This window comes from Sphaerodactylus townsendi, linkage group LG06 (genome assembly GCF_021028975.2).
Source record: "Sphaerodactylus townsendi isolate TG3544 linkage group LG06, MPM_Stown_v2.3, whole genome shotgun sequence".
Classification (NCBI taxonomy): Eukaryota; Metazoa; Chordata; class Lepidosauria; order Squamata; family Sphaerodactylidae; genus Sphaerodactylus; species Sphaerodactylus townsendi.
In genome coordinates this window covers 22190192-22213603 of record NC_059430.1, presented here as the reverse complement: position 1 = coordinate 22213603, position 23412 = coordinate 22190192, and the positions used below count along the sequence as shown (strand labels likewise).

Below are 23412 nucleotides of genomic sequence, written 5' to 3'. Positions count from 1 at the left end.
AGAACATAAGAAGACCCCTGGTAGGTCAGAGCACGATCCATCATTGTCCAGCATCCCATTTCACACAGAAGCCAACCACTTGGCCTGGCAGTCCAAACACACTGGGTTTAAAGGCCAAGACCCTCCCCTAACGCTGCATCCCCAGCTCTGGTATTTAGAGATTAACTTAGATATTATTTATTATGGTCAAAGACCAGTTCCAAAGTACATACAATAGCAACTAGTATTCAGCAACTGGTGTGCCTCGTTCCCTTCAGTCACCATGGCAAGTAGCCACTATGGACCTGTCCTCCAAGAATCCGTCTAATGCCCTTTTAAAGCCATTTATGGTTGGGTCTGTTGCTATGTCTGCTGGCAGTGAATCCTCAACTTTAATTACTCATTGCTTAAAGATGAATTTCTTTTTGGCTTTCCTGAACCTGTTTCCCAACAACCCACTGGGTGCTCCTGAGTTCTGGTGTTTCGGCTGAGGGAGAAAAGATGCAATTCACTTTCTTGCCCCATTCATAATTTTATAAACCTCTGTCATGTCTTTGCTTAGCCATATTTTTTCCTAAGCTGAAAAGTCCCAGATGCTGCAACCGTTTCCTCATAGGAGAGCTTCTGTAACCTCTTAATGATTATCTTGGTCATCCCTTTTCTATCAATGTTTTTTACATCACATGATTTAGTAAAGGGAAAATGGGAAATTTTGGAATCAGCAGAAATTTCTTCCACATTTGTTCTGTGACAAAGAAATCCAACATAATGTTGCTACTACCGGTATTGTCCTTCAGCACATGCAAATCCAGCTTGCTAACTGCACCCTTTACAGTTGTTAAAACTGGCAAATGGTTATTTCTCCCACCCTGCACATTCCACAGGTGTGTATACTCCACTTGCTTTACTACCATCAGATCCTCTGAAGATACCAGCCACAGATACAGAGGAAACGTCAGGAGAAAATGCTACTAGAACACGGCCGTACAGCCTGGAAACCGCACAACACCACAATCTCAGAGTGGCCTGCAAACTATTTCTCTTCCTCTCCCCACAATAGATATCTTGTGAGACAGATGGGGCTGAGAGAGTTTTGAGAGAACTGTGACTTGCCCGAGTCACCCAACCGGCTGAGAGTCCAACATTTGTGGAGGAGTGGGGAATCAAACCCAGTTCTCCAGATTAGAGTTCACAGCTGTTGACCACCATACCATGCTAGCTGAAGAACTAGGGAGATGTGTGAAAGATGTGGGCAACATTTTCCATACCAACGTACAGTATATATTTTCCTTTATGTGGAAGGTGAAAGCAGGCACAGTTTATAAATGGAAGAAACAGTCTAGAGGATCATAAGGAATTGGGAAGGGAGAACATTTGGAAATTCGTTCCCCAGACACCTCAAAAATCTTCTTCTACACAGTCCTATAATCTCTCAGGGGTATATCTTCTTCCCCAATTGTATTGAATTAGGGTTATTTACCCTATTTATACCTCAGTGTGGTGATAGATTGTGAGTTCAGGATGCTTTCTTGTATTTGGTTTTATTGGAATTGTATGAATTGATATTTTCTATTTGTATTTATTATATTTTGTTGTGAGCTGCCCTGAGCCCACTGTGCTGGGGGGGGGGGGGCAATATAAAACAGAATGAATGAAGGAAAGAATAATCGGGCTTCATCAGGCTGTTTGAGGTTTTTGATTAATTTATAAAGTCATAGGGCCTCTACATGGTTTGTACTTGACTTTGTTTCATTCTTCAGTGAATGGCACAATGTCTGGACACTTAACTATTGTATAATAGTAGTAGATCCAATATGACAATGAATTTTTTTTAAATTTAATGTGTATTTTGCAACCTGTAGTGCTAACAGCAGTGTGCTGATTTTCTCTACATGGTTAGGATGCTTAATCAATTAAAAACAAAGTGTAGTATTATAATCATTTGAATGAATTTGACTACTTTCACTTCCCAGCTTTATCATTACAAAGCTGATTGACTTTTGTCATCTACTGGATAAGTCAAAGCATATAACCCAATTTGTATCACACATTTTTCTGTATTCCCCCAAATATACTGTTTTTCTTAGAGGGTGTGTGCATTCCCCCATGCTTTCAAAATGTCCTGAAAAAATTGCATCTCTCTCTCTCTCTTTTTCTCAGAACAGGGCAGGAGTTTCTCTTCCCCCCTCTCAGTGGTAGGCCAGAACTGTCACCAATAGTCTGGGCTTTTTATTTGGGATTAATTTACTGCCCCCCCTTTAAAAATGTCAGATTCATCTGGTGTTCTAGGGGGTACCCTAGATCTTCAGAAACATCTCTTTGGGGTGAATGTGCCCCCATGTGCAGATTTAAGTATCTACAGTCAAGAGGCACGTATGAGAATTAGATATAAAGATTTCTCCTTTCTTGTTTGTGGAGAAAGTGGATAAAGCGTTTTCCCCCTCTTCCTTAATACTAGAATGGGGGGGACCAAGTGAACTTGATGCGCAGTGGGTACAGACAAAAGGAAATACTTCTTTACTCAGTGAGCAGTTTAATTGTGGATTCACTACCTTTGAATGCTGGCATACAAGAAAGAAGGCTTTAAAATAGGGTTAGTCAAATTTATGGAGTATAGAGCCAGCAGTGGCTATTAGCCATGGTGATTATAGAGAACATGAGTTCCCTGTGGGCAACATGGCATTAGCCAAGACCTTTTCTGACACCCACCAAGTGTTTTTAGGAACACCAAGTGTTTTTAGGGCCAGGTGAGGCTATTGCCTGGCAATGCTTCTGATTGGTTAACGGAGATTTGATAGCTGTGCAGATTTTTAAGACGTTGCTTTGGCAGCAACTGCCACCAAAGCACAAGGATCTGCATTGTGTTACTGAAGTTAAGCTGTGGCTGTTGGAGATCCACACCTGGTGCGTGTGTATCCCTTGAAAAGTAGCAGAGTGCACAGAGGCTAAACACAGGGAAGCTTACCTGAGCACAAAGGCGTGGATGAGCTTGCTAGAGAGAACTTCAGACACAAAAGAAAGTCAGAGTCATTCGTAGTTTCTAATCTAATGAAAAGAGTATTTATTAGTGAACTCCATTCTGGATAGAAAGGTGGAGAGTTAGGTTCACTATCTAGTCTAATCTAGCTGGATGGAGGCGGATGTGTAGGAGACACATCCTCTCCCTAGGCATGGTGAAGGTAAGATGGAGAGGGTCGAGAAGAAGGCGGAAGCAAGGGAGGAAGTCTCTAAGAGTATCAGTCTACATCAAAGGGATAGACTCAGCATGATAGAGTAAAGGTGACAAATTCCTAAGTCCCTATCTAGCCACTAGCTCGCTAGTAAAAAAAAACCCTCTGTAGGATGAGGCAGGAAACAACGTACAGTCCCTTTCTTCCAACAGTGGCAATGGTTTCATGTCTGGCTCCGCCTCCTGCAGCAGCCATTTTGTTGCTGCACCTACCATCCCATGTCAGAACTCAAAATGTGCCCACAGCCTCCACAAACCCCGTCTAGAATCTAGTTGAAATTATAACCAAAGACTTTGCTGATTACATTTTATGAACTGGTCATATCATGTCAGACCCTGGTGGGCAAACAATTGTCACATTCATGAACTGAGAGGTTTTTTTAAGCACATTTAAAAATTGCAGCTAATGTAGTTTTATCCCTTCAAGTAGCTCAGAGCGACATATGTGGTGGTTCTTTCCTGATTTAATCTCACAGTGACTCTGTTCAGGAAGGCTGGGCTAAGAAAGAACGTGAGGGAGGGCGTCCGAGACTGACACAAGGTCAAATAGGAAATATAGAGAATTGGAACCAGGTCTGTCATTATTCTTTCCTGGTAAGGTAAAGGGTAGCCTTTAATTAAAGAAAAGAATAATGGCCTGTATCTCTCCAGGGAGACAGATGTTGTTGAATTCCAGTTAACTTGCTGGGCAGGAGGTGTCTTTCTTGGCCTCATAGACTCCCTTTCACCCCTTCCAAGCCACAGGAAGCCTCTAGCAGGAAGAAGGTTATATCCCCGTCCCCTTCCCTCCTCCTTGCCAAAACAAAATGGGGGGTGGGTTTGTTCACTGCACAACTGAGTTTAGAATTGTTTCTTTCTCTGCCAAGCCGCACGGAAGGCAAAGGTTTTCCTAGTTTTCTATTCAGGGGAAATACTGAAATGCAACTTGGTCTAGACAAAAGCTGGTTTTTCAGATGAGTAAGTCATCCTGGAACTATGGCTAAGGTCATTGCATAAGCCCTGTTTCCCCGACCATATTTGAGCTGCGTGTGAGAATCTGGAGTGCTGCTTCCTGATTAAGCTATATAGCATTTCTACCTGCCAAACTGCAAGGAGCAGATGAATTTGGTGGCTGTTTATCACACTACCTTCTGGTGCTAGGGAGGGCCATCTTGCATAGTCCCAGGGCATGGTCTAAAAGCATGTGAGGCAACTCCTTCCCTAAAAATACAATATATGGTCAGTACCCAGTTCTAACCTGCCTTGTATTCTGAAGAAAGAGAGAGCAAGGTGTTGTAAAATGTAATAAACAGCTGCTCCTGCAAGAACCTCTTATTGCTTTCCGTCTTGTAGTGTCTTGATCTGTGTTGCTGTGTTGCAACCTATGCCTCAGGGAATCTCCAGGCTCTTCTGACATTTCTTGAGTTCCTCCATAAGAACAGAAGATCAGTAGTAGCAGTCCAGCTTACCTGGAAGACTGTCCTCTGTGATTACCTTCTCCTGCATTGTTCACTGAAATAGGCAGGGTTTGGTTGTATTATATAGTATGTTTTAAGAACATAAGAACATAAGAAAACTCTCAAAGTGCAACTTTTCCAGGAAAGCAAAGGGAATCAGCATGTATTTTCCTTTCTTTAGGTTTTGTTGCTCCTCCCAGCTTTCCCCATGCACACATGAATAGTTCCTCCTGCATGGAGTGAACAAGGAAGTGCGGGGGGGGGGGGGCTAAATGGTGTTGCAGCTCGGCTGTGGACACTTCGCAGTGGGTTTTTCCCGTTTAAACAAAAAAAACAGGGAAAAAACACTGCGAATTACACATTCACAAGGTAAGCGCTGCATGCGGAAAGACAGCATCCTTTAAAACGTAGATATTTTGTGGCAGACCTGTCAGGGTTTTTCTTGCAGCTGGGTCAGCGTGGAAAAAGTTTCCTCAAGGCAGGAAGTCTGAGTCGCTGATCTGTGCTTGTACTGAGAGAGGGTGTTTGGGTTGTGCTGAGATAAACTGTGCTCTGGGACTTGCCGCGGAATCTGGGTAAAAGATGGTCATAAAAGTTCACCTAGGGTCCCTCCGCACTGTAGGATTCGACCTTAGTTCGCCGTAGGTCCGACCCGGGTACTCCGCACAGCCGTAGCGTTCGACTCGTGTCTGTCTCTGCTCCCCCCCTCTCACTGTCAACTTTTTGAGCTCGACTGGGAGGTATAACTTTCTGGCGAACTTGGATTGCACTCAAGCCAAAGCTGGCGGAGTACGGAATCTCCCTCGCCTCGACTCTGCCAGCCGACCAATCACAGTGCAGTATTTTGGCCATGCGCAGAACGGGAGACTCGTGGCGGCAGCGAGAAGCGCGCTTTAAAAAAAATCCTCCTACTTAGCTCCTACGTCGGTAAACGAAAAAAAAGGGACGCACACTCACGTTTCCCGCCATAGAACGGCAGCCAATCGGGAATGAGGAGCGGAAGACGCAAGGAGGTAATCCCGCCCTCTGAACTTGGCTTCGGCGACACGAGCCAGCTGCTGTGCGGAGTAACAGAGGAGTCGAGCTCAGGTAACGATTTCCGAAGACACGAGTCGAACCCTAGCTGCCTCTGCTGTCTGGAGGGGCCCTAAACATATTGTATCTGAGGAAGTGAGCTTTGACTTGCAAACATTTATATCCTAGAAAATTTTGGTTCTCTTTATGGTGCTGCTGAACTTGAATTGTGTGACAGGTATTATGTCCATGTGAACCTCCCACAACTGGGAAAATGGAGTCTGACATGATCACTGCACGTCTGCTGGTGAATTAAGAATGTGGGGAGATCAGATTCCTGTTTCCTGTATTTCACGTATGCCACATGCCATAGCATTGAACATTTATGAACCCGAATCTCCCCTTTTCCTGCAATTCAACGTGATCTTCTTCAATTAATATGAGACGCCACAGTTCACTCAGGGTCCTTCTGCATTGCTTTCTTACATACCAGTTTCTTTTCTGGTTGTTTGTAATGTTTAGTCTGCGGCAATTTGATAATAAGCTAACAATTATGTGCTTTGGAAAAAATAACAGACTACTTTCACGAGTGAGCTATTCTGTTGGATTGTGCTGACAGTTTGACAAGCATTTCTTTCTCTATCCTGTGTCAAAATATGACCCTCATATAGCAGACTTCCTGTCCTTCAGGGCAGTGGTATATCAGAGCTTCTTTTTAATACAAGGGTATCTTCATGTGGACAGGGCTGTTGAGCCTCATCTTAGGTTCCCTCCCTCTTCTATTTGCTTTTTGCTGCTGGAGCAAATTACCTGCTGGTCTGAAGAGGGGAGAGGAAAGGAAACATTTTGCAGGTTGCTTTGATCAGTCAACAGATGCTGGCAAAGTATCTCCCTGTTGGCCTGAAAATGGCCAGGAAGCCTGGTTGCTAAGCAACCATCAAGGGAATACTTCTGTGGTTGCTAAGCAACCATCGAGGGAATACTTATCTCCTGGTGGAATATGGATATGTCTTCCCAGTCTGGGTAAGACCCAAGTGCAATTTTTCTTCCACTCCATATACGACCGTCCATCTTGCCCATGTTTATCCCTCCTTTTGTCCATGTTTGCAGTTTCCAGCGCTTGATTCAATGGCTCAGAGGTTGATGAGATGGCAGAATTCCAACTCCCGGGCAAAGCCATTTTTGCTGCTGCTAATACATTTATACACGAGCAATTTAACCTAGATCTGTCATACTCATAGAATCACACAGCTGGAAGGGGCCATACAGGCCATCAAGTCCAACTCCCCCCCCCCCCACCTCAGTGTAGGATCAGCCTAAAACACCTTTGACAAGTATTTGTCCAGCCGCAGCTTGAAGACTAACAGTGAGGAGAGCTCACCACCTCCCTCGGCCGTTGATTTCATTGCTGATCTACAAATTTGTTTTTCCTAATTTCGAGCCGGTACCTTTCTTCCTATAATTTATACCTGTTATTGTGAGTCTTGTCCTCTGCTGCCAACACAAACAGCTCCCTGCGCTCTAAGTGACAGCCCTTCAGATATTTCAAGAGCGCAGTCACGTCCCCCCCTCAATCTCCTCTTCTTCAGACCGAACATTCCCAAATCCCTTATCCTTTCCTCATAGTCCTTCACAACCATTCAGTAATATGATCAATGGATGAAAATTTAGACCAGTCATCTTAAATCTAGCCCCTATCACTTTGTTCTAATTATTTTAAATGTTCTGTCTCTCTCTCTCACACCCACACTACACATATGCACGCTTATGAAAACAAGCAAGTTCATTTCTAGCTCTTAAACCTATGCATATTGTGAATCTTAGCATTTCTAGTATTAGATACCAATCCTATACGCACAGGTGTCAAACTCGTGGCCCTCTAGATGTTATGGATTACAGTTCCCATCATCCCCTGCCAGCATGATGCTGTTAGGGGATGATGGGAACTGTAGTCCATAACATCTGAAGGGCCGTGAGTTTGACACTTATGAGTTACACCCTTCTAAGCCCATTGATTGGAAGTCTCTTCCAGTTTTATACACTTTAAAAAAGGCATCAAACCTCCCCTCCCATGAGTCTGTTTCATTAAATTATATTGCGCATAGAAAATAACTTTGAAGTCGGAAGCAGCAGAAACGGGGGTTGACAGGTCAGGGCCGGGTTTCTGTACTTGGAAAGGCATGATATCAGTTGTCTTCTGTCAGCCTTCTGCCTTTCCTGTATGGAACATCTTTCCTGTTGGACGACAACTCTGGAATTTATCAATTAAAAAGAAAAGAAGAAAAAGAAAACCCACAAATTCTTTGGCAGGGCTTCTTCTTCTAATCTCTTCTGATAGGGATAAAAAGCTGCTGTTGCTGCTGGGTAATTAAAGGGAAGGCGAAGGGAAAGACAAGGATCAAGGCAGTGGGCTTGAAATATTTGGCCTGCGGTTGGGACTTTGCAGTTGGCTGGAGGGAGCGGGGTAATCTTAAGACCAGTCCAACGCACAGCCGCTTTCACCCTTGAAATGCCTTTGGTGTCTGCAGCGTTTTCTGCAGTAGAGCAGTCATGTGCCACAAACATGCTCAAGGGAACTATGGCAATTTCAAGCTTTTGGCTTCTGCCTCTAAACATTTAGGGAGGCAAGGCCGAGATTTGAACTGCTGGATCAGTCTGTTTAAAATGCCCTCAAATAAACATGGCTTCATTTATTACATTCGTAGACTTCCTCTCAGCTCCTCTGGCCTTCAGGGTAGAGTTATCCAGGTGATAAGGTCGCCTGCTCCAGGTTGGGAAATTCCTGGATATTTGTGGGCGAAGCTTGTGGGAGGGAAACGTTTGGAGAAGGGATGACCTGAGCAGGTGTAATGTCATAGAATCCACCTTCTAAAGCCGCCATTTCCTCCAGCGGACCTGATCTGTGTTGTCTGTTGTAACTGAGGGAGATCTCCAGACCCTGCCTAGAGATTGGGAACTTTGGAGAAGCATCATGTTTTTGCAAGAATGTGCACATCTTCACCAAGATGTTTTGTTAGTGATACTCAGATATTAAATTGTGAAAGTTCAGATCTCAAATTATCAAATATGGGTCCCTCTATTTTTTTTGCCGTCAAGTCACAGCTGACTAATGATACCCATGTAGGGTTTGCCTCAGAGGGGCGGAGATGGGGTACAACCAGAGGTGGGATCCAGCAGGTTCTCACAGGTTCCTGAGAGTAGGTTACTAATTATTTGTGTGTGCCGAGAGGGGGTTACTAATTGGTGATTTTGCCACGTGATTTTTGCCTTAGTTACGCCCCTCCTCTCAGCAGTAGCGCGCAGAACTTGAAGCAGTCTAGCAGGAGGTGCACCGGCGTGCGTGGCAGTCTGCACCTGCGTGCATTTGTTTCCCACCCAAGGACCAGCGTCCTTGCCACAGTCCCGCCCAGCAATGCCCCGCCCCGGAATGCTCGGCCACGCCCCCGTCGTGCCCCACCCAGCCCCATTGGCGCTACGCCACTGTTTGAATCCCACCACCATGGGAACCTGTTAGTAAAATTTTTGGATCCCACCACTGGGTACAACCCTCTGCCACCTCCTGTCTCCTGGCTCTGCTCCCTTCTGAGCTGGGAGCCAGAGCTGGCCTCCCTTCCTTGACCTCCTCCCTCAAGCCTTTCGAAAGTCAAGGGGGTGTTCAGGGGCCTCCCTCTACCCAGAAGCCTTATGGGGATGTGGCCCAAACCATGAGGGACCAGTGATGTCTCCTGAGCAATTTCTACCTCATTATTCATCTTCCCCACATCTGGGTGGAGCTTCCCAACATCTGGCTGTCAAAGGATCAGCTGTCAGCAGGTGCCTGACTCTTAAATGGTCAGCTGACATTGATCCGCTGGCTGGTATGCAACCCTTTTTAAAGTGCATCGGTCTCCCCACTGGTCCCAGAGGATGCCGGGCTTGACCTTGGGGGGGGGGGGCGGGGGCTGAGAAGATGGGGGGCATGGTGTTGCCTCCACCCTCTCAACCTTCAATTATTTCTTTTCAAGAGTAAAGCACAGTTGTGCCTCTCTAGATACATGTAGTACATTCATTACTGATCTCAGATTAGCTGTGGTTATCCGGTAATGTGCGGTGCAGTGTGTTTTACTGTGGAATTCACCAATCTAACCCTGGCAAGTGTGACTACCATACAAACAGTGAGATGACTCTCAGACAGTTTAATAAACAAGTGACTGTTGATGAAAAGGGCAGCTGTGTGTCTTCTCATTTTCCCCTCCATAGTGCTTATTTTATAATTTCTCTTTGGGAAGGGTTGTGGCTCTGTGCTAAAGTATCTTCTCTGCACATAGAAGATCCCAGGTTGAATTCCTGGCAACTCCATTTATAAAGTTTGCGTAGAGCCTCTCAAAGTCGACCATACTGACTATGGTAGAACAGTGGTCTCATTTTGTATACGGCAGGGCCATGCGTTCATGTGCATATGCCTTTTTCTTAATAATATGCAATACAGCTAACAACAAAATAAAAACAAAATAATAAAAAACAATGGAAACAGTAAAACAGTAGGTGCAGAAATAAATGGAAACGTATAATAAAACCTTTTAATAAAACAGAAGCACATTAGACTGGTGAAATGTCAAGAAATAGACCTGTTAGAGCTTAAGCCAGTCAGCTTATCAGCAATAAAACCAATGCAGAGTTTTAAAAATAAAATGTTTGGTTAAAGAATAAAGCAGACTTGCAGCGCCATTATTTGCACTGTTCAGTGGTCTTGACAATTCTCCTTAGGTGCAGGCACGAGTCATTTTTGCTTCTCTGTAGAAAGATTTTGTGTTTGAGGGTGTGAGATAAATAAATCTTTTAACTTTGGAACACAAATATCTACTGCGCATATGTCGGCAAAGGCGTTTTTATGGCAGTGCCCCAAATAAAGGGCTCAGCTCTTAGCCTCTCTAAAATGGTGTTTTGCAGATTAGCCTATCAAAGAAATGACGACGATGATGAAGAAGCAGCTCGAGAGCGGCGTAGGCGGGCCAGGCAAGAAAGGCTGCGGCAAAGAGAAGAGGACGACATATCAGGGACGGAGAAACCTGAAGTCAATGCTCAAAACAAGTAAGGTCCTGATGCAGGGATATCGATCCATGTCTGTCACTATTATTTATATCTACTGTCACCATTTAGATCCATGGGGATAATTAGGACAGAATAGGAAAGCCACTTACTGCTAGCACTACTTGTCACGGTTCGGTACTTCCCAATTTCCTGAGGGTTAGGATGATCCTCAAGATCTTTGTGTGTGTGTGAGAGAGAGAGAGAAACACATGCCAGAGGACTGTGCTGTTGTGTGGTAATATTTGATAGTGTTTATATACCAATGGACAGGATGAGCTGATGGAAAGTGTGCGGGCAGTCAGTTCCCAGGCAACATTGGTTTGAGGCTCCACAATCCCACACGAGGGCCAGAAACCTCCTAGCTCCTAGCTGATTCCCCCACCAAACGCCTAATTCACGGTGAATCCAGATGGACATAATTTGTGTTATGAGCTTCCTTTGTCTACTTCCTTCTGTCTGTCACCTTCATTTATATTGCACCGTTCCTCTAAGGAGCTCAAGTTGGCATATGTGCTTTTTGCCTTCATTTTATCCTTGTAACAGCCCTCTGAGGTAGGACAGACTAAAAGAGAGTGAAAGGCCAAAGGTCAGCCACGTGAGCTTAATGGCGGAGAGAGATTGGAATCTAGGTCTCTGCTGTCCTAACTTGCCACTCTAAACAACCTGCCACTTTCCCTCTCCTTCCTTCCATGCTGGCAGGGGCTGATGGGAAATGTAGTCCATGAACATCTGGAGAGCTGCAGGTTGCAGACCCCTGGTATACATATTCAGTCTTTCCTTCTAGATTCCTTTAGACTTAAGAGGAGACTTAGGGAGCTGGGTATGTTTAGTTTGGTGAAGAGAAGCTTAAGAGGTGACATGATAGCCATGTTTAGATATTTGAAGGGATGTCATGTTGGTGAGGGAGCAAGCTTGTTTTCTGCGGCTCCAGTGACTAGGAGTAATGGGCTCGAGGTGAAGGAAAAGAGAACCCACCTGAACATCAGGAAAAACTTCCTGACAGTAAGGGTTGTTCGACAGTGGAATGCACTACCTGGGAGTGTGGTGGAGTCTCCTTCTTTGGAGGTTTTTATACAGAGACTGGATAATCATATGCCGGGAGTGCTTTGATTGTGTGTTCCTGCATGGCAGGGAGTTGGACTTGATGGCCGTTGGGGTCTTCCAACTCTATGATTCTATGATTCTATCCAACTATTGAAGTAATCATCCTGGGCTAGGTAGATTAATAAACCTGAGCCCCGTAAGAAGATGTTTGTCTTGAGCCAAAGACTCAATGCTACAAACCTGTTGTTCTCCTGGAGGCCATCTTGGATGGGTGATTTCATACCCCAGTCTCTGGGAGGCAGGAACTCTAAATTGCAACTTCCTATCTTGTCCTTGCTGTCCATTTTGAGTCAGTATTTTTCCTGCCTCAGAAGGGAGAGCAAGGACCTTCAGAAGCTCCTTGTTGAGTCAAAGTTTGTTAACTGTGCAACCCTGTACTGTCCTCTTACGTTTCTTCTGCTCTCTTGTGTGTCTGTCTTTTCCTTGTTTTCTACCCTGGATAGTGGGTGGTAGTAGGAGGGGACAATTTTTCTTTTTTTCCTCTCAGAAAAGCCCCACCCCAAATTCACCTACGATGGCAGCCAAATCCTTCTCCCTTCCAAGGGAAAGCGTTTCTAGTAAGAGGATTGCATCAGAGGCACAATTTGCTACTTTTAGAATCGCTCGTAGAAATTTAGCGCGGAGTTTATCAAGCTCCTGCGATGCTCCACTAATCCATTCAACTACGACATATAACAATTGCATCGCCACCTTTGAAAACATTCCTTTGAGAGCCTCAAATAAAATGGATTGGACAAAGATGGCTGTATATGCTATCTGTTATGGAACGGAGTTAAGGAGGTGGCTGTGGTGAGTTTTCTGCCGGCGAAACATTGGAAGCAAAGATGACTAGGCCACGGCCACACAACCCTGAAAACCCACAACAGCCAGTCGATTCTAGCCACAAAAGCCTTTGACAATCTAGAGTTGAGGAGTGATTGTAATTAATTAGTAAAAGGAAGTTGCAGAAATGAAGCCAAAGTAGTATCAGTCTCAGGAAACAGGGTCACCGTGGCAGGAGAGTGAAAAAAAGGAGCGCATTCCATACCACTGTGTGAGTTCGTGTTCAGCTCTGCCTCCTGAACATGCAAAAAACAAAACAGTGACAATCTTCAATTTTCCAGGCACTAGCTGGGAATTAATATTTGTTACCGGGTGTTCAGCATTCTGACAATATTAATTTCCTTTTTAAAAGAAAATAAAAATGCAAGTTTCTAACTCCTGTGGATGGGAAAATCAAGGATTGCTGAAATATTGAATCACAAGAAACATAAAGTGGTGGTGTAGTTCTATTGTCGCTTCTTGTCATGCACATCTTGCGTATGGAATTAATTAAGCAAAAATATTTGGTTAGATTTCAATGTCATTAATTGGTATAGTGTATACCAAGTACAGAACTTGAATTGGTTTTTTTAAGTGTCAAAATGTTTGCTTTGTGCTAGGGTTGGGTTTTTAATGGTTTGTTAATTTTAATGATTTTTATGCCATTTTCTGATATTTTTCTTGTTTTATGTCATGAGCTGCCTTAAGATTCTTTAGAGAGGCAGCATGTATATTTTTTGATGGAGTAAAACAAAATAAATTATAAACAGAAAAGAACCATGGGTTAACTTTAATGCAGAATATTCTCAGATCGGACTATACTTTGAGTTATAGAGGTGCTTAATTCCAGAGGGAGGAATTCCATAGCTCCACATGGGGTAGGTACCACACAGACAAGGCAGAGTTCTGCTGAAATCCGTTTGTCTTTATTGTGAGAGAGGACTCATGTTATTTGGGAAGTTCTTAAGAATCTGTCCTCTCTGACAATCTGGGGGCAAATTGTTTCATAGAGTTGGGGCTGGGAGGCTGGGATAGAAATAGCAGTTTTTTCCTCCCAGGGATATTAATTTGCTTCCAGTGCTGTTTGGAAGCTTGGGTGGTTTCCGCACAGCCAAGGGAGAGACCCTGCATCGGCATTAATCATGCCAATGCAGGCTATGGGGCCATTCGCACAAACGGCCCCATGGAATGCGCAGCTGTGGGAGCAAGCTCTGCACAGCCACGTATTCCCCTCCCCTCCCCGGCCCCAAACGTCTCGTTACCTTCTGCTGGCAGCCGCGTCGCTCTATCGTCACTCTGAGGAGGGAAGGGGACACGCCCCCATGGCCACAGCGATGGCTGAAGCACCGGAGACCAGGGGGCGTGTCCCCTTCCCTCCTCAGAGTGACGATAGAGCGACGAGGCTGCCAGTAGAAGGTAACGAGGCATTTGGGGCTGGGGAGGGGAGGGGAGGGGAGGGGAGGGGGAAACGCCGGCTTCCACCTGCTGCCGTTCACATGGCAGCGGATAGAAGCCGGCGTTTTCAGGAAAACTCGCTCCACAAGCGAGTTTTGTATACACCGTTTGGGCGGGCACAGAGCGCTGCTGCATCGATTTGGCAGCGGCGCCTGTGCGAAGGGTCCCTGCCAAAACGGAGTTTTACCGGGCTGAAGCCGTTGCTTTCAGCCCGTGCAGAAACCGCCTTGGTGTTCTGAGAGGGAGAGATTGAAAGAGCAGAGGGAGATTGTTTGCAGGTCACCTGCGTACATATAGTGTTTCCCCAGGTAGCCTCTTGGTCCAGGAGGTATCTGATATTTTCACAATTCCTGTTCACTGTTGAAATTAATGGCATCCTGCAATTTCTATCTCTTTTACAGCATCACAGATGAAGAGAGCAAAAGTTCTACCACAACTGTTACCACCGTTACAAACACTCAAGGGGATGGGGACGGTGATGAGTCTGTGTTCTTGGAGAGGATGGCAAAGAGAGAAGAGAGGCGCCAGAAACGTCTTCAAGAGGCCTTGGAACGCCAGAAAGAATTCGACCCGACTGTCACCGACGAAAGCCTGTCGTTCACAAGCAGGAGAGAAGTGAACAACGTGGAAGAAAACGAAGCCCCCAGGAAAGAGGACAAAGTCGAAACCCACAGAGGACGCTACGAGATTGAGGAAACTGAAACCATCACCAGATTGTACCAGAGGAATAATCTGAGACAAGATGAAGAAGAGGAGAAGAAAGAAGAGGGAGACAAGGGTGAAGCAGAAGAGGAGAAGCCAAAGCAAAGAATCATAGACGAGAATCAGGTAGAAGTAACGATAGAAAAGAAATCGCTAGACAAAGAAGAGGAAGCTGTGGTGTTAGACGTAAAACTCCCTGAGGTAAACGCAGATGAGCAAAAAGTAGCCAATGACACAAGTGCCGTTGCAGTAACAGAACAAGAAATTGAGAGTGAGGAGGCTGTCAGCGTCATGGGAGCACTAGATGGAAAGAAAGAGGATGAGGATGAGGATGAAGCTGAAAAGGAAAGGCTACAAGAGAAGGAGAGGCTGGAGAGGGAGGAAATAGAGAAAGCTAAAGCAGAAGAGGAAAGGAGAGCAGAGGAAGAGAGGGAAAAAAGAGCCGCTGAGGAGAGGGAGAGGTTAGAGCAAGAGGAAAGAGAGCGGCTCAAAGCAGAGGAAGAGGAGAGAAAGAGGCTTGAAGCGGAGGAGAAAAGGGCAGCTGAGGAGAAAGAGAGGCTAGAAGCAGAGGAAAGAGAGAGGCTCAAAGCAGAGGAACAAAGGAAAGCTGAGGAGGAAAGAAAAAGGGTTGAAGCAGAGGAGAAAAGGGCAGCTGAGGAGAAAAAGAGGCGGGAAGCTGAGGAGAAGGAAAGGATCAAGGCTGAGGAGAAAAAAGCAGCTGAGGAAAGAGAGAGGGCAAAGCAGAAGGATAAGAGGGAAGCGGAAGCTAAGAGGGCAGCTGAGGAAAAGGCCAAGCTAGAAGAGGAGAAGTTAAAGGCAAAGCAGAAGGCAGAGGAGAAAAGGGTAGAAGAGAAGCAGGGGAAAGGGAAGAAGGGAGAAGAGAAGAAAATAGAAGAGAAGCAGGTAAAAGAGAAGAAGGTACAAGAGGAAAAAACCCCACTGGCTTCCCTAAGAAAACAGGTAAACATTTTGCACCAACCTAATTTGCCTGTGTTTTGTACGAAATGTAATGCATTTTGAAAAACAGATCGGAATTCACCCACAGTTTTGTCTCTGCACTTTTTGACTACTAATTCTTTCCAACATTTTCATTCCCTTCGCACTTAAAGCTTTTTGCTTTCACTTTTTTTGTTAAGAGCATGGTGCGTTGCTGAGTTGCTCCATTGTTGGCTCTCAGTCAGAACTTAGTGCATGCTTAGAAACCTTCGCTATGTTCTTGCTTTCTCTTTCTGTGGCTGTGACAGTGGCCAGGGACAGTATTCAAGCGCATATGCAAGGTACAGAGGCACCGCATGGCCCACAGCCGAGCATTCAGCAAACATTTGTGGTAGAAACGCTCATGAGTGTTAGAACTGAACACAGCCAGAGCTCTGCTAGGATATGCAAGAACACTGGCATGCCGAAGTGGAAGAGAAGGCATAAAATATGCAGGAGGAATGTGGAAAGTCACTGTGCTACCCAGACGGAGTTGTGTGCACGGCTCTCAGCAGCACCAGACCAGAGGGTTTGTGAGCACAGCTTTGTTGAGGCACCAGAGATGTCAGAGGAATTTGTCCTAGGACTGATGATTTCATCTTACAAAAATATCGAAAAAGGGGGAAGAGAAAGAGGCTAAAAAGGAAAAGCTACAAGACGAGAAACTTCGGCCGGCCTTCAAAAAAGAGGAGGTAACTGTTACTTCGGGGAAGGGTGGGTGTTCAGTGGACAGAAATAAAATGCTTACCTTTTTCGAGCATTTTTTGCGAGTATCTTCTGAGGAATTGCTCAGCGGAAGTCAAAGAAGCATGTGTAGATTCAAGGCTAGGAAACACCCGATTTGAAAATGTCTCTTGTTTGAGAGGATTTAAGCATCGTCCCAAGACGTGGGCTCAGCTGAACTTTTGTGGAACTAGCTTCAGGTGCTAGGTGGTTTTATATCTTATTATGAGTGAATTATTTCTGGAACTTTGATCTCTAAATGTGTGATGAAATTATCAGGTACAATTTCTCCATGTAGCCAGCTGCAATAAAGCTCAATTTAGTACACAGCACAGGTAGTGAGAATTAGCCACAGACTGACTCTATAATAGGTCAAGCAAGCATTTGGTGTTGGATTTCTATACCAGTGCCAAATGATCTTTCTTTCCTTAATTTCTTCCCCCACTTCTCCGTGCCCTTTCTTCCAACGACTGATGATTTCTTCTGATTACGGATCTTTGTGACATCTTTAGCCCCTTAATCTGAACCTAACTACTGATTTTCCATTTCAATAATACAAAGTGAGCAGAGTTCATATTCTTCTTTCTCATTTGAGCAAGGGATTTTTTAAAAAACAAAACATGATGCATTGCATTTCTACTGTAAACACAGGAACTGGTGCCATGGTGTTTTAATGTATGGTAAGTAACAAAGATGCCCTGACCTGAATAGCATAGGCTATCCCAATCTCATAACATTGTGGAAGCTAAGCAGGGTCGGCCCTGGTTAGTACTTGGATGGGAGACCAACAATCAAATCCAGGGTTGCTACACAGAAGCAGGCAATAGCAAACCACTGGTTGTGGTGGGTTTTCCAGGCTGTGTGACCGTGGTCTGGTGGATCTTGTTCCTAACGTTTCACCTGCATCTGTGGCTGGCATCTTCAGAGGTGTATCACAGAGGGAAGTCTTCTACACACTTGGCCTCTTGCCTTGAAAACCTTCGTGTGGTTGCTATAAGTCAGCTGCAACTTGAATGGCACTTTCCACAGCTGTCATGGAGCATGGGTCCAAAGTGTCCTTATGGGGTTTCAAAACTGGGCCCTCGCTCAAACAATGTTGCACAGACACCAAAATGGCAGTTGAGTTTGTTCTGTGGGGTACTGGGTGCAGGGGTGGATTTGCTATTAGGAATATTCCCAGTGGGCTGTAGCCCTGGAGAATTGTCAGTAGCCAGAAACAAGCCAAACCTCAGTGGCAGTGGCAAGACCTTCTCAATTCACACTTGGCCAGTGGTGATGAGCAAGTCTGTGGTGTAGTGGTCTAGAGCCAGTGGACCGGATTTAATTCCCCACTCGTTTGCATGAGTGGCAGACTTTAATCTGGTGAACCAAGTTTGTTTCCCAACTCTTCCACGTGAAGCCTGCTGGGTGACCTTGGGCTAGTCACAGTTCTCCCAGAACTCTCTCAGCTCCACCTACTTCAGAAGGTGTCTGTGGTGGGTGCAAACTCTTCTTCTTCTGTGGCTGTCATTGTTGCTGCTGGCCAAGGTGCTCATCGTGGCTTGTTCCTGGGCTATTTTAACATCTCTGATGTACTCTGTTTCACAGAAAGATGATAGTTCTGTCTGTTGAGGTTCTAGCGGCTTAGAAAATTGTATGTTTCAGCATTAGCATATAATACCAAACAAATATGACAATTTTCATTCATCTTTACGCGCTGTCTCTGTCAAAGCCATTATTTTGTTCATTATTGAACATGGTCCTTTGATACAAGAGCATTAATACCAAAATGTATTTTTACTTTCAAATGGGGGGGTGGGGGGGAGAGCAGGGCATGGTAGGCACTAGGACCCAGGCAGAGCATTCTATAAGAAAGAAGGTCCGGCATTCTTTGTTCTGTGGTGGAGGAATATACAACCCAATTATCATCTTTCGGTGTAATGGAGTATAGGGAGCCTGGTGAAGCGCAAGTCTGTTTGCATTGCTACTTGCCCTCTTCTGCACCCATGTGCCAGTGTGGATCAAACTTAGCAAAACGATATAATCTGATTGCATTCATATTTTTCCCAGTAAGAAATCCGGCATCAATCTAAGCCCCTGTTAGTTACTTATGACCCCAGTTTGTCTCGTTTGACTTAAAGACTGGTTTGGCCTCTGTGTGTTGCCTCCAAGCTAGTCCAAAAAGTGTGGATCACTGACTGATAAATTAACAGGAACTTCCTAAGGGTTTGCTTAACTTCATTTCCACAGTCACTTCACAGCAGCTGTTTCCAGTTGATTTTATTGCACATAGGCACAGGCACAAGAAGACTATCTCCCACCATGCATGATCACTGGCTTGTGAGCATAGAGTCTGCTCATATAAGGGGCTCTGTCCCTGTGACCGGAAAAGGTAGAAAAACAGCTATTTCCATCATGGATGATACGCAGACGCACTTCCTGTGTATGTGCATTCCATGCTCACAAGCTGGAAGTCACCCACAGCAGGAGCAGGCTCAGTGTCCTTATACTTATCACCTTTCTATGCACGTTGGTTTCAGGGTCCACAATGTCCTCTATAGAGGGCCAGAGTCTCTATGCAATACTGGTCGGTCAGGAACGGTGTGGGGTGTTTGAATCAGTGGTCATCCAAATGGAGTGCTGAATTTGCACCAGGGAAGAGTGTGTATAGTTTCTGCTTCTCTTGCAGGCTTTCCTGCCTGTCTTTAGCAAATAGTTTTGCCCCAGTCGGTGACATGGAAAGGTCTTATGATTTAGACCAGTGGTGGCGAACCTTTGGCACTCCAGATGTTATGGACTACAATTCCCATCAGCCCCTGCCAGCATGGCCAATTGGCTTGTTCCTGGGCTATTTTAACATCTCTGATGTACTGTTTCACAGAAAGATGATAGGCCATGCTGGCAGGGGCTGATGGGAATTGTAGTCCATAACATCTGGAGTGCCAAAGGTTCGCCATCCTGGATTTAGACAAACATAAACCACAGATGACTCTGAATTCCAGAAATACCTGGAATCTGGCAACAAAATGATGATTCCATACCCCAGATCATTTCTGTGGGAACAGACTACCTTGTTGCTGACTCTGTGGCAGAATTATTTATTTATTTATTTGCAAAATTTATATCCCACCTTTCTGCCCTCACAGGGGCCACCCGGGCTGCTAACAAATAAAAACATACATAATACAACCATATTTTAAAACCAACTCCCCCTCCCCCATCACTCAAAATACTCATTACCCTGCCATATTAAAAACAAGTAAAATACATACAAGGGCATAATAACAGTGAAAACATTGCTCAGGAAGGAGGGTTCACTGAGGGAATGCCCAACAAAACAATCTTTTTTAAAGAAAAGAAGAAGAGTTTGGATTTATATCCCCCCTTTCTCTCCTGCAGGAGACTCAAAGGGGCTTACTATCTCCTTTCCCTTCCCGCCTTACAACAAACACCCTGTGAGGTGGGTGGGGCTGAGAGAGCTCAGAAGAGCTGTGACTAGCCCAAGGTCACCCAGCTGGCGTGTGTGGGAATGTGCAGCTAATCTGAATTCCCCAGATAAGCCTCCACAGCTCAGGCGGCAGAGCTGGGAATCAAACCCGGTTCCTCCAGATTAGATACATGAGCTCTTAACCTCCTACGCCACTGCTGCTCCTTCACCAACTATGGAAAATGGCAACAGAAGGGAGCAAATTAATCTCCCTGGAGAGGAGGTTCCAGAGTTTTGGTGCCATGATCGAGAAGGCCCACACCTGGGTGGGTACCCATCTAAGCTCAGAAGGTGGGACAACCAATGCAGGCCCTCCAAAGATTATCATAGTGGTCAGGCGGGTTCATAGGAGAACAGGAAGTCCTTCAGGAATGTTGGCTCCAATCCACAGAGGCCTTTGAAGTAGTAGAGTTAGTACGAATACTATGCCAAGGGGGAAATCTGGGGTGTGTTTGTATTGTCTAGGGTATTCTTATGACAGCCCTGTGGGGTATGTGGGCCAAGAGAGAACGAACTTGCCTGTGGCCACTTAACTGAGCTTCATCGCTCAGTGGAGATTTTTAACCTGGGTGTCCTACATACGAACCCAAATCCTGACTGCCCTAACTTGGCTGCTCACCTTCCTACCCAGGAGTGAATTCTGGGGAAACCGTATCTCCAGAGGCGTATCTAGGGAAAATGTAGCCCGGTGCAAAATCTATGTTTTCTGCACCTCCCCCCCTCGAGTATGGGCAGCTGCCCTCCTCCACCATGACCAAACAACTTTTTTTGCACTATGTCTTGAAGTCAGCGTATAGACCCCGGGGGGGGGGGGGAAGAGGGGGAAGGAGAAGGGGTGTGGGGGCAATTTTCCACCCCCGTGAGACTAAATGGCCGCAGCCTGGGGACATTTGACACCATATGCCCCTCTGGGTGGTACGCCCCTGCGTATTTCAGATCTTTCCAAATTACAGAAGGCCCCTTAATCCGGGGGACCTGTCAAATGTACATTTATGAACATGCAATGAAAGTAATTTAGGACAAGTCTTTTCCGTAAAAAAAGAGAAGAAACGCAGCCCCAGGGGCTGCCTTGGAGTATTTGACTTCAGATCAGTTTCAGGAAGGTTCAGAATCCAGGATCCTGACGGGATGTCAGCTAATGTGACTCTGGCTCTTGGCATTCCGTTTTTGGTGTAGTTTATATCCTAGAATCCATTTGGTTCTCTGGACTCCTTTAAGATTCTGGGTGTACAGAACTGGCCTGAAAAGAGAAAGCTTTCTCATGACATGATATTTGTGGTATTTCCTGCTTCCACTTTGGCTAGACATACTGCGTGAGCAGCTTTTCTTCTTTTCTTTTCTTTTTACAGAGATTTTTTCCCCCTCCCTTCCTTTTAAAACGGAGTTTATGTTTACAAGATAAGCTCCCCGTCTAAACCCAACTCTTAAAAATGTCACAACCTTTAGAACATTTTGAAATTCAAATATACAGCCAGAGGTTCGATTGCCCAAAGGAAGTGCTGGGAGATCTGAATTAAAGTCTCACGTGTTAAATATCGTTGGTGAGTAGGGCTGCCAACGCTATTAAAAAAGGAGCTGGCAAACCATCCACATCTCAACCCAGAAGCAATTCATTACGACCTAAATGAGTTTGCAGACTTTTAGAACTTTGCATGGAAGTCCCCTCCTGCTTGACATATTAAAGGATATGTGAGGTAGTAGAAGTTTACAATTTCCTAGCAAACAAAAGTAGCCTGGAAGCCTGGATGGGGCCCAGGGCTAGTCTTCCATCTCTCACTCAAGGAACTGAGAGGAAGTTAAACAGGGTCGGCCCTGGTCAGTATTTGGATGGGAGACCACCAAGGAAGTTTTGAGTCGCTAAGCGGGGGCAGGCAAGGGCAAACCACCTCTGAACACCTCTTGCCTTGAAAACCCTGTGAAGCTGGCTGCAACATGAGGGCAAAAAGAAGATAGAAGACAAATGCTAACGTTGACTGAAGGAGGCTGTGGGATGGCCTACCAGTTGGGGCAGATGCATTTCTGCACAGGCTGCAGGATCAACTGCTTTTTGACGGAGAGGAGTTTGAATTTATACCTCCCCCTTCTCTCTTGCCAAGATGCCTCAGTAATCTCAGCACCTAGGGGCAGGCCCTTTGCCCCCCTCAGTAGACCCTCATGCCAGCAGGAGACCCCGAGATCTGCCTCTGTAGACCTCTTCTTCTTCTTGCAAGGAGGCTCAAGAGGTGCTTCCCCCTCAGTAGACCTCTTCTCTCTTGCAAGGAGACCCAAAGGTCTCCCCCCCTCAGTAGACCCCTTCTCTCTTGCAAGGAGACTCAAAGGTCTCCCCCCCTCAGTAGACCCCTTCTCTCTTGCAAGGAGACCCAAAGGTCTCCCACCCTCATTGGGCACCTGGTGCCAAGTAAAATTAGAGGCTAAGAGGGATTCCAAGAATTGTAATAGTAGCCCAAGAGTCACTTAGGAGGAATGCTGAGTAGAAATGAATCTGGTTCACCAAATAAGAGCCTGCCACTCATGTGGAGGAGTGGGGAATCAAACCTAGTTCTGAAGATTGGAGTCCAACACTACGCCACGCTGGTTCTCTTTCTGGTGGTTTCCAGGCCTGCTCTTGAAGCACAAAGGAGGAATTGGTTTTTCCGCCACCCCTTCTGTCTGCTGGGCACCCAGAAGAAACTAACAGTCTTGACCAGTTTTTGTAGTCAGCTCTAGTGAATTAGTTGAGAGTTGATGCTTCAACGTACTAATATTCAAGCTACGCCTGACGTGGAAAGCTGTGGTTCTTTCCTCTGTGAAGTCACTTGGAATAATCTCATTTGAAGAGATGTGAAGATGGACAGAGGGAATAACACTGTCAAAGGCCGCTCAGTCTAGTCATTTCCCCCCCTCAGAGTTCCTCTCTGCAGACTTTTTCATTCGGATCAGGAAAGCTGAGGAAGCAACAGTGACTCTGTGTCGTTCTCCCACAAAGGGCTAAAAGTGATATGGAGCGGGTGGTTGTATGCTGAGAAAAGAGTGTGGGAAAGACACATTCTGTATTTCTCCACAGGATGTGCCATGGCCTCACTTAGACTCGGCGCTCGGAGGATGAATCGCAGAATACCATATGGCATAGTCTAGGCTGAAAGACAAAACTAGACATTACTTGGCAGATCCCTGATTAGGATCCTGCACGTTTTCTCACAAGGATAAACCCAGTTTTGGGGGGGGGGGCATTCACACGGTGGCCATGGTCCTTAGGGAGTTAGGGCTGAACCCACTGTTTTCCCAGTGCAAATAATCTCCCAGTACCTAAGTCTGCAATGTGGCAGTGATCAAGGTCGAGGAAAGATCTTAGGAAAATAGGTTCACTTTCCCTCCTTGCCAAGCCTTTCAATGCTAGTCCAGGCTGAACCTTTTAAAAAACCTAATCATGGACCTCTGGGTAATACCTGGTCATAGAATCATAGAGTTGGAAAGGACCA

At 45.5% G+C, this 23412-nt stretch overlaps 1 protein-coding gene across 1 annotated transcript in view; it reads left to right on the top strand.

Moving 5' to 3' along the window:
- CALD1 (caldesmon 1) overlaps window positions 1-23412 on the top strand; it is a 121165-nt gene that overhangs the window by 61888 nt on the left and 35865 nt on the right. Inside the window, 3 exon segments of the mRNA XM_048501512.1 lie at window positions 10588-10728; window positions 14490-15750; window positions 16386-16479. Of these exon segments, the coding sequence (XP_048357469.1) occupies window positions 10588-10728; window positions 14490-15750; window positions 16386-16479 (1496 nt within the window).